The sequence below is a fragment of the Sinohyriopsis cumingii genome, chromosome 17 (genome assembly GCF_028554795.1).
Source record: "Sinohyriopsis cumingii isolate HCF-2022 chromosome 17, ASM2855479v2, whole genome shotgun sequence".
Taxonomy (NCBI): domain Eukaryota; kingdom Metazoa; phylum Mollusca; class Bivalvia; order Unionida; family Unionidae; genus Sinohyriopsis; species Sinohyriopsis cumingii.
Window position 1 is genome coordinate 23,799,338 of NC_142977.1, and position 11,365 is coordinate 23,810,702.

The 11,365-nt window shown below is 33.9% G+C and overlaps 1 protein-coding gene across 1 annotated transcript; it reads left to right on the forward strand.

Moving 5' to 3' along the window:
- The first annotated feature begins 624 nt into the window (after positions 1–624).
- On the forward strand, positions 625–6,539 carry LOC149777945 (uncharacterized). Its single transcript, XM_089939057.1, has 2 exons — positions 625–2,238; positions 4,941–6,539. The coding sequence occupies exon 1, from the start codon at positions 751–753 to the stop codon at positions 2,212–2,214; it is 1,464 nt and encodes a 487-aa protein (XP_089795183.1). The 5' UTR covers positions 625–750; the 3' UTR covers positions 2,215–2,238; positions 4,941–6,539.
- Positions 6,540–11,365: the final 4,826 nt, after the last annotated feature.

Consider the following 11,365-nt stretch of genomic DNA (forward strand, 5'->3'; position numbering starts at 1 on the left):
ACTCTCCGTATGTTACCTACACATAAATGATTAATTATTATTGTGCAAAAGAACAGTTATAATAAACAAAAGCGTGAGAATCAAGTCAATTTATCCATCGTGGACATTACAATATCGGCTTTGACTGAAGTTGACTGATAAAAGAACCGCAATCGGCTTATTAATGGTCACCTTGCTTATGCCAGATGTACATAATGATATCTTGACCAGTGCTGACAAAATTTTCTGTTAATCCAATTTAGGCGAATGAATGCTTTTTCCTTCAAGAAAGACTTCAAAGTCAATATCCTTTCAAACTCTATAATTCTTATTACATTTCATAAAATCGAAGTAGTGATTTACTAAACGAACTATATGTTAAATGACTTTGAATATCAGTTATTACACATTATAATTTCATTTGTGAAACAGAAATACTATTTGCAACTGATAATAAACTATAGTCGATCCATTTCGCAGATAAGTATCTGAATGAACTTTTCGCAACTTTTCGTGACTTTTCGCAATTTTCGTAACTTTTCGCAACTTTTCGTAACTTTCTCCCTTTTCGTAACTTTTCGCATTTTAGTCATACCGATTTTATCATATATTGGCTTAATATCTTCATCATACGCCCAATTTCCTTCAAGATATCACTCTACTTATGGACAATATTTGCATTCAACAATTCTTGTCGACCTGACGGATACTTTTATTTGTTCCATTAAATGAAATAAGTTGGTAGGGTCTACCACAGTTTACCGCCTCACGATGCATACGGGAAATGAACCAGTCAAAACTGAAGTTTGTGAGGAAGATTTTAGGGAAAAGAGTGATGTGAAAAGTCATATATGGGATCATTCTGGGGATAAACTATTCAAATGTGAAGTTTGTGATAAAATGTTTCCATTCATCAGCTCCTTGAGGACACACATGAAGATGCATACTGGAGATAAAACATTCATATGTAACGTTTGTGACAAAATGTTTATGTATGATAGTCATTTGAAGATTCACATGAGGATACATACTGGAGATAAACCAGTGAAATGCGAAGTTTGTGATAAAATGTTTCCATTCATAAGCTCCTTGAGGACACACATGAAGATACATACAGGAGATAAACCATTCATATGTAACGTTTGTGACAAAACGTTTATGTATCGTAGTCATTTGAAGATTCACATAAGGATACATACTGGAGATAAGCCATTTAAATGTGAAAATTGTGATCAGATGTTTAGACACAGTAGCCAGTTGAAGACGCACAGGACAGTACATACTGGAGAGAAACAAGTCAAATGTGAAGTTTGTGGTAAAATGTTTGAATTCGTTAGTGCCTTAAAAACACACATGAAGATGCATACAGGAGATAAACCATTCATATGTAACGTTTGTGACAAAACGTTTATACATGGTAGTCATTTGGAGATTCACATGAGAATACATACTGGAGATAAACCATTCAAATGTAAAAATTGTGGTAAAATGTTTAAGCAGAGTGGCCATTTGAAGTCACACATGATGACACATACTGGAAATAAACCATTCAAATGTGAATATTGTGAACAAATGTTTAGACACAGTATCCAGTTGAAGACACACATGATGCAGCATACTGGAGATAATCCAATCAAATGTAACGTTTGTGATAAAACGTTTATGCAGAAATGTTATTTGAAGATTCACATGAGGATACATACTGGAGACAAACCATTTAAATGTGAAGATTGTGATAAAACGTTTAGACAGAGTAGTCAGTTGAAGGTGCACAGGACAGTACATACCGGAGAAAAACAAATCAGATGTGACGTTTGTGGTAAAATGTTTGAATTCATTAGTGCCTTAAAGACACACATGATGGTACATACTGGAGACAAACCATTCCATTGTGAACATTGTAATAAAATATTTAGGCAGGCTTGTCATCTGAAGAAGCACAGGCAGATACATACTGGAGAAAAACTTCTTAAATGTGAAGTTTGTCCTAAAACATATAAGGATAGTAATACTTTGAAAGGGCACATGAAGATACATACTGGAGATGAGCCAATCGAACATGAAGTTTGCCATGAAGTGTTTAATGAAAGTAGTGATTTGAAAAGTCATAAATGGAGACATACTGGAGATAAACCATTCATATGTGGTCTTTGTGATAAAACATTTGATCGGAGTGGGCCTTTGGAAGAACACATGAGGATACATACACTGAATATGAACCTTACAAATGTATAGTTTGTAATAAAATATTTAGCCAAAGTAGGTACTTTTAAGAGGCTAATTTTAATAAATACTGGAGAATTAGCAACATAGGTTGCATTATTATATTTGTTACTTCTGTCAGTTTGGTCATAGCTTTTAGTTTCATATATCTGAGTAGTTTTAATTCTAACTTTTATCTACTTTTGATTCCAGTGCTTTTTGCTATATATCCTGCCTTGTATTGTTGTGATATGTTTCTCAGTATATGCTATTATGTGTATTTAACTAATCTGTTTTGCGATATGTATGCTTCAGGCAAATGTACACTAGCCTAATAGAGGTGAAATGATTAATCAACATCCCATTCCAATATCAATATCTTTATTGATACAAGAGGAGAAGAATCAATGCAAAACAATACAGGGCTCTCAACACAATATCTAGATGAGGAGTCATTGACTCTTAACTTGTGGACCTCAACAGTCCCTAGCCTATATCTGAGAGACCCTGGCATAAAATCATATATCTATCACCTTGAAAAGGATTGAAAGGAAAATGAAGAGCATTTTGTTGTTGTTGTCGTTGTAGGGTTTAACGCCATTTTTCAGCACACAATAGCCTATACATGGCGGCCACTATTAATGGTGGAGGAAGAACCTGGGAAACACTTGGAAAGAACCACCGATCCATGAGAAGTTACTGGCAAGCTTTCTCACATACCCACATTAGCCGAATCCGAGACTCGAACCCACATAGACAGAGGTGAGACAGCAGTGATCTGTAACGGAGAGCGCTTTAGACCACTCGGGACACGAAGAGCATTTTGTACTTTTTAATTTAGTAATATTACACTTCAGAGAAAATATTTTTGATTAAATAAAAGGAAAAGTTTTAATATGCACTTATATCTATATTTTTTCACCCTACAACAATACTAAACTTAAAAACTAATCACTATAAATTTATTAACAGTTAGTTTAAATGCCATGTATAGTCACTTAAAATGGTGCGTAGTTTTCTCTACTAGTAAACTAGCATCTCCATTGCCACCAAAGAAACTACATGAGTAATCATCTGTTATGGCATATGTAAATATAAACAGGGTTCCCAATAAATGCATATCCCCAGGTTCTGAGACTTGAAATTTAAATATGACCCATTTCAGATGCATGGAGATTTTGACTTGTGAGTTTCTATGATGCATTTAGATTTGGACAGAGGCATCAAACTTAGTTACCCATTACTTGATTCTGTACTATTGGAGAAAGTGATTGACATTTGGTTGACAATGGTTTACACCTTAACAGCCAATATCACCAGTGGAAGATATTTATGCGCTGGGCAGAATTAATAGGTCACTGAAGTGTACCTTAATCAGGATGGATTGTTTTGAGGTTAGGTGTAAAGTTTATGATGGAGGAGGAGGAAACAATTATGGCTTGAATTGATTGTCATTTGCTCAGATATCGGCATTGGTATAATTGTGCATCAGATTTTAATCAAATGGTCAAAACTGGAACTTATGGTGGCTTGCAAAGCTGTTTGTCAAGGTAAGTGGACTAGCTTTAATTGTTTTATTGGCAATTAACTTGATTCATTTAGCAAAACTTTTAAAAGTTTGGAATCCTTGATGATTCCAATGGAACTATTTCTGAGAAAATATCAGTATTTCATTGTGCTTTAAATTATAATCAGTTACACAAAACTAGAAAATATGACATCTTGCAAAGACTGTTGTCAATGTGTGATTGTATTTTATTGGCAATTAATTTGCTTGAAATGGCAAAACTTTTAACATTTGAATCACCGGGTAATGGATCATTCAGTAAAAACTGAACAGACACAACACTCAGTGCATACATATGAACTATACAATCACAATGGCACAAAGTAGTATATTTTCTCAGAACTGACCTGTGAGGAAGGAATTTCTCACAGACTCAAAAGAACCAGAAATGTAGTATCAACTCAGAGGAAAAAGAGAGCAAATCTCCTAAAGTTGTTAAAAAATTTAAGGATAAGTGGAAAAGTGAATTTCCATAGGTCAGACATGAGATGATATTTTATGTGACTGTTGTGGAAAATCAAATCCATTTGCCACTGAAGGCAGTTCCAATCTTCAAAAGAGTGCCCTAAATTGTTATGGAAAAGCCTTGATCATCTGACTGCTGTTGAAGCCCGCAGGGCAAATGGAAAACACTAGACTGTCGCTCATGTGATTGAAGAGCAGGTTGATAAATCTGTTAGAGAAGGTAAAGAGTCAACGATTGCACAGTTCAGGACACTATTTCATATGGTGACGAATGGGATATCTCTAGAATTCAGAATACAGTTGGGGATAAATATTTTTTATTATATGTTTTGAATTGCAATATATTTTTAGAACAACAAATGTCATGTTTTGAATTGCATATTTTCTAGTATTCTAAATATCATATTTCAAGCCAAAAATGTCATAAATAGCCTTGAGTTGTTTCAAGATGTCCAACTTTTTCATTCATATTTGCTTGACATAATGAATAATGCAGAATAAAAATGATTGGTGACAACTAATTTTTTGGGAGGGGTCTCTAAAACGAAACAAATTGGGTAGGCTTTATAGTCAAAATTTCTTTGAAGGTGGTTCATTGGAAAAATTTATTTTGTATGTAATAAAAAAAATAGGACATATTAGTTAAGTTACATTAATTTGTGTGAAGACTGTATAACTATAAGGGTTATTATAATATTCTAATTTAATATTTTTTTCTGGTTTTGAGAACAGAACGGTTGTCCTGCCTTTCAGAATGAATCAACATGGTCCACTGGTACATGCACCCAAGACTGAAGACATGCAAGACCGCTTTTTAGAAAACATCAGCCACGGTGATTTTGTTGGCATCATCATTGATGAGACAACAGACATAACTATCCACAAGAAGATGAATGTGTACATTAAATGTTCGAAAACAGGAATCTCAGAACCTGCCATTCTTTTCATTCTTTGTATAGCCATTCAGAATGTAAAAGCTGATAATGTGTGTGAATTTGAAAAGTTGTCTGCTAAGACAGGTCTGGATGTGATTAAGATTATGTCTATGCAATGGTTGATGATGGTACTTCACTGATGCCAGGAAGGACAGATGGTGCAGGTGTTAAAATGATGCAATTGCATAATTACAGAATGGTGCAGGTTCATTGTGTGGTGCATTGTCTAATTTAGTGTGCAGGCCTAGCCTGCAAAGATGTGGATTCATTCAAAGGAGTATCACACCACATGAAGAATGTGTATCATTAATTACCATAATTCAGCCATCCAGTACAGAGAGTTGTGGGAAATAGAATCTGTTCTTGCAGATGATACGCAGACAAAATAAAGATATCTAATAGCATCAGGTGGGTTTCATTAGAGAATGCTGTGTAAACAGTCTGCGTGGTGTACGCGGCTCTATTTACCAAACTAAAAAACTAAGGAGCAGCTAATTGTCCAGAGGCATTTTTGACACGTGTTGATGATTGTGAACCAGCTGTGTCATGTATTTCAGGAAGATGACCTTGACATTGAGGTTGTGAATATTATGATTGCAAGACACTGGAACAGCTGAAAATTAACTATGGTGAAGAGCTACAGAATGTGTATGATTTGGTTGTGGAGAACTTGTACAAGGGAGCAAATATAATGACACTCAGCAGAACAGAATATTGTTTCAAAATGTTGCAAACAACAACATAATCTACAGAAGAACATTGCAGATAGATTTGAGGAATCAACCATGGATAAACTTCAGATGGTGAACTGAATCCTTAATCCCAGATATCTAACATCCTTGTCTGGAATATCATCTCATGGACATTAGGACTTGGATATTATCTGCGAATGGCTTCGGCCAAAGGGAGACCATGATGGACTTGTTGAACCTGAGAGGATGAAACACCTTTTTTTCAGTTTAAGGAAGTACTCTAAAACTTTCATGGAAAATTACTGAAATATATGTGTCAGGAACTAATTGACCAATATAGAGACATGATTCCAGATCATTGTGTACGGGCAAGTATATCCTGACAACTCTCATACAAACATGGCTTTTCTAGCCAGAATAGTTTGAAGACAAGGGCACAGTCTAGACTTCACATTGTGAAGTTGGCAAAACTCATCAGGATATGTGAAAAGATCTATCACTAGAAACATCTGATACAGAAAGTGATATTGCCAAGTTTGTAAACAGTAAAAATTGATGAAAATAAATAACTGACAATTCTGTGATGACCTTCCTTGATATTTGATTCATACATTACTCTCATATTTGTATGGATATATTGTTGTATTTAAAATGATTTAAAGAGTTAAAATAGAATATATTGAGAAGTTGAAGATATAATAAAATATAAAATAATCATTGTTTGTGTTTCATGTACCAAATATACAGAGCCACTCATAGAAAGAGATACACTTGTACAAAGGTCAGTAATGGCCCTGTCAGTCTTACTGTCAGATTATATGTTTTTATACAAAATACTGTACAAGTGTTTCTTTTTATTCAGCAGAAGACAAGAAATCTCAGTCACAGCTATGAGCTCATGACTGTCAAAAGCAATTGACTCTCGAGCTTTCAGTTTGGACCCTTGAGGTTTTCATTTTGACAACTGACATTTTGAGGTCAATGGTCAACTGACCCTTTTTAATCTATTGAGAACCCAGTATAAATGTGAATGACCATCATTAAATTAATTAAGACAAAATATATGAAGCAAGATATGTGCAAAAATAAGTAATTCATAATAAATATGTTAATTAGTAAATACTATTAAATGAATTAGAAGTTGACCCTAAGGAATAAAGCTATGATATAACACTGGCTCATTAGAACAAAAGGGAACTAATCTTGGCACATATACATTAACTATATGCATGTAACTTGAAACTGGAGATTGAACTGTTGACAAATTGTATTCACACACACTTTTTGTTACTCTTATATAAATATCAGCATTCAATGCAACTTTCATCTTTTTTGTTCCTTTTATTGGTTCATTTTGACCACAAGCCCATTTCCCCAAAAAATCAAAATAAATTTTGCGGACTTGTTTTTGTTGGTTAATGTACTTTAATGCATTTTTTTAAAACGTTTCTAATGATACTGGTGTGCCCTGTAGAAATCGCACATATTTATATTGCAGTTATTATTATTATTATTATTTTGGTCTATCAATGATTTGCCAATATTTTCAAAATCAGACAGTGAAAAAACTTTTATTACATTGGGGATTTATATTCATGTTGCACCAATTCAGTTACAACACTGATGGAATAAAATAGGGCATTGTTTACTTGATAATTACAGTTATTTAGATCCACACTCTATAGAAGATGGTTCCTTTCAAGAATGTCCAAGAGGCAGTCCTTTTCACAAGATAATTGCAATGATATGATATGATTGAATTATAATTAGTCATGCTGGCTTCCTGCCTGTTTACTTCAGTCTCTCCTTTAGCTATTCTGCAGATTGGCAATGGCTGACCAGAATATGAAAAGGGCAAAGCATCCTGGAGGAAAACGAGTTGCATCATGGGGATTGTTCACAGGGAGAAAGAACATATACTTTGAAAACTTTACTCATATTTGGCTTGGAAGCTCTGGTCCCAGAGAACTCTGATGACACTAAAACCTTGCAAGCTATTTTAATCTTTAGCAATTATGAATAATAATTAGTCATTTACCATTTCATTAAAACGTTGATGCAGTGAAGAACAATGGGTGTGGTGACCAAGATGAGTCATGTACCTGATCAGATTGATCAGCCTGAAATGGCCTCGAAGTCTGAATAAAAGACGAACAAAACCTAACAGGCAGTCTGCTAGGAAGTACTACTTATATCTTGTCAAGGATAAATAGGTATAAAAACAGATAAGTCAATGTCTGCAAACTCGAAATACAACTAATATGCAAACACTGAAATTAAAAGTATGATAAGTTGATATAAAGGGAAGGGGCCTACATGGGGTAAAGATTAATAATTTACTAGTCTTTCAACATCTTGCAAATAAATTTGCATTTCATCAGTGCAATCAAATTCTTCTCCGGTAAATTATATTTTTATGAGAAACCCAAGGGCCACCTCCCTTGTTCCTGTGCATATTTCTTGCCCTTGTGTAGTTTGTATCTATTTGCTAGCAAGTATTCATGCACATTTTAATGTTTATACTTCTTGTTGGGGAAACGTGTGGTTTACTCAGATCGTATCCTTCATATTGTTTTACAAGTGACTAATTTCGTAATCATAGAATTTCTCAAAATGAATCTTGGAAAATTTTGGAATTAAATTTCAACATATTATTGGGTAAAATATTTAGTTTGAATATAAAAATGGAAGGGAAGAAAGAATTTCTTCGCTAGGAAAAACTTAGGTCTTAAAGGAGAAAATTTATCAATCACCTATTCGAATGAGTCAGACAGCGGTGTTTGGATTGAAAAGGCATAATGGAAGCACACGAAGATAAATCATTTAAATGTTTCCTTTGTGATCAAATGTTTAACCAGAATCGTCAGTTGAAAACTCACATGATGAAACATACTGGAGATAAACCATTCAAATATGAAGTTTGTGACACACACACACAAACACACTGTTTGTTCATATCCGCTCCATCTGGATACAGATAATGATACACGCTGGAGATGAACCAGTCAACTGTAATGTATTTGCAATGTAATGTATTTTGTATTTGTATTTTGTAATGTATTCTCAAAATCTCCATCTTTAGATGACAGGTGACAACGCTTCAATACGAACAGATATTTGAAAGCTACAAGTTCTCTAAAAGATATATGAAAGCTACAACATTTATCCATGTAAAAAATATTGAAAATATCGGAAAGCGGAAAATAAGAAAAGTTCACTAAAATATATATGAAATGGAAAAGAATTATCAATGATGATGGATAAAACGTTAGGCAAAACACAAAATAACGCTAATGCAATTTCAGATTTATCAATCTATTAACAATAACAACAATTAGTGATAATACATTAATATTAATTTCTAAGATCAAATTCTACACATATACCTTGCACTACATCAATATTGCACCTCATGGATGTCAAATAAATTTAACAGTACAACATAGTAAGCGATTCTAGAATAATAGTCGCAGATAAGCACCGAGTGATAAAAACATGCATACATAGATATTCACTTTTCAACAAGAAACGTTACAACACAACACAATTGCACACAGTGACTGTCGAAATTCATACTACCATATGGGATGCAATCCTAGAATAACAGCAGCAGATATGCAATGAATTATAAAAACCTGCAGACATAATATTTTTCATAAAGAAAAATTACAAAGCAACAAAATTGCACACAATGGCTGTCAAAGTCATTTCATAATATCAAAGCTTTTGCTTTCCTAGTCTAGATCGCAAAACGTAAAATGTCTGGTGAGAAAATAATGTTTAAACACAGTGGTACAACTCGAGATCAAATATGTGGCCTTCAGAAAGTCTCATAAGAACAGACGCTTTTATTGGACATTCAAGAAAAGAAAACAGTCCCATACTTAATCGCAAATGCATGCTTAACGAAAAGTCCAATTATGAAACTGTAAGTGTGATGCAAAGTTCAAACATTTTGATTTAATACTACATATAAGGCCAACTTTTGATTACAATTAACTGCAATATTGTATCGACAACTGTCAATGAAATGTATGGCGCAATTGAACATTTGTAAGAAAATTAAAAAGAGCAATCGAGTTTCTCGCCATCGTTGGTCCAAAAACTCTAATGTGAGATATATGGTTATCGGTGCAAAAAAAAACCCAACTCATTTTAGACATGAGCAATGGTTGAAACACCAATTACATATTTTTAAATCAAATGGCAACAATTTCAATATATAAGTATGTAATCCATGGTCAGTAGCTTTAAAATCTTCATCATTAGATAAAGTCACAGTAATTTGAAAGATACATAAATTAGTCATGTAGAAGAAATTGAAAATATCAGAAAACTTTAAAAAGGAAAGTTCACTAAAATATATATGTAATGTAAAAAAGTATAAAATATGAAGAATAAAATGTTATAAATGAAGAAAAAGGCACAAGTATCATATACCCGAAGTTTGCAAATAATCGCCTGGGGTAGTTCAGTCAGGAGTGTCTCAGTAGTCGTTACAAAAACTGTTAAAATCGTATAACACATCAAGCTCTTTTGAGACTGGAGGCATGGGAAAGAGTTGTACATACTTGTATTTGCGGCTTGATTATGATTATTAAAGCTTCCTAACATATTAAATAAATCTTAGAAAACAGGTAAAGGAAGTGTGAAAAGTACAACGCGATCGCTGATTCTCTCTTAATATCGGTACTACAATATGCATCATCGGTAAAGGTCTGCTGTTTGCTCTCAGTGCTTTATTTTTATCGTGGTGTTAATCCTCACTAACCAGTGTTTCAGTATTTGCAGCTCAGTTTTTTTTAGCAATATATATAAAAATGTCATTGACTTAGCAATGAATAGATATGGGTATTGTAGAAAAGCTGTCTTTTTCTTTTGTTTTCTTCTTCTTCTTCTTCTTATCATTATTATTATTATTATTATTATTATTAATCGATCTGTTAAAGGGTCCTTTTTAACCCAAGCCTTTTCAAAAGTTTATCAACTGAGTACCATTCTGTACTATTGTCATTTGGTTTTTGACCATTGCTCGCTTGATCATATGGTGCCTAAATCGACTGAGGGACTGTGTCGGCTGTATCCGGTGTCCGAGGTCGGTAATTCCCAGGACCTTTTTAATGCATAAGCCTGTTGGCGTCTACAGGTGATTTCATTTCTTTATTGTCGGAACAACGGCTTAATCTGCAGGTGTTATTGGGACCTGATTGAGTAATATAATATGGACCCTCCCATCGTGGTAAAGTTTGTTTGATAACCCTACGGGTATATGTGAGATTAGTAGGTGTACGTGATCTCCAACGTGAAAGGACGGTTCCTTCGCTTTCTCATCGAATCATTCTTTGGTTGTTTATTGAGTTCGTGTGTGTTTGCTTTAGCTAGTTCTTTAGCTATTTTAATCTTTGAATTAACTGATCTATTTATTGTTGTGTTTGTTTCTGCACAGTCTCTAGAGATGTAAGAGACACATCTAGAGGTAAAGTCATTTCTTTCCCAAAGACTATGTAAAATGGTGAGTAGCCGGT

Coding starts and splice junctions, on each gene's coding strand:
- LOC149777945 (XM_089939057.1), top strand. CDS start 751: ATGCATACGGGAAATGAACCAGTCAAAACTGAAGTTTGTGAGGAAGAT.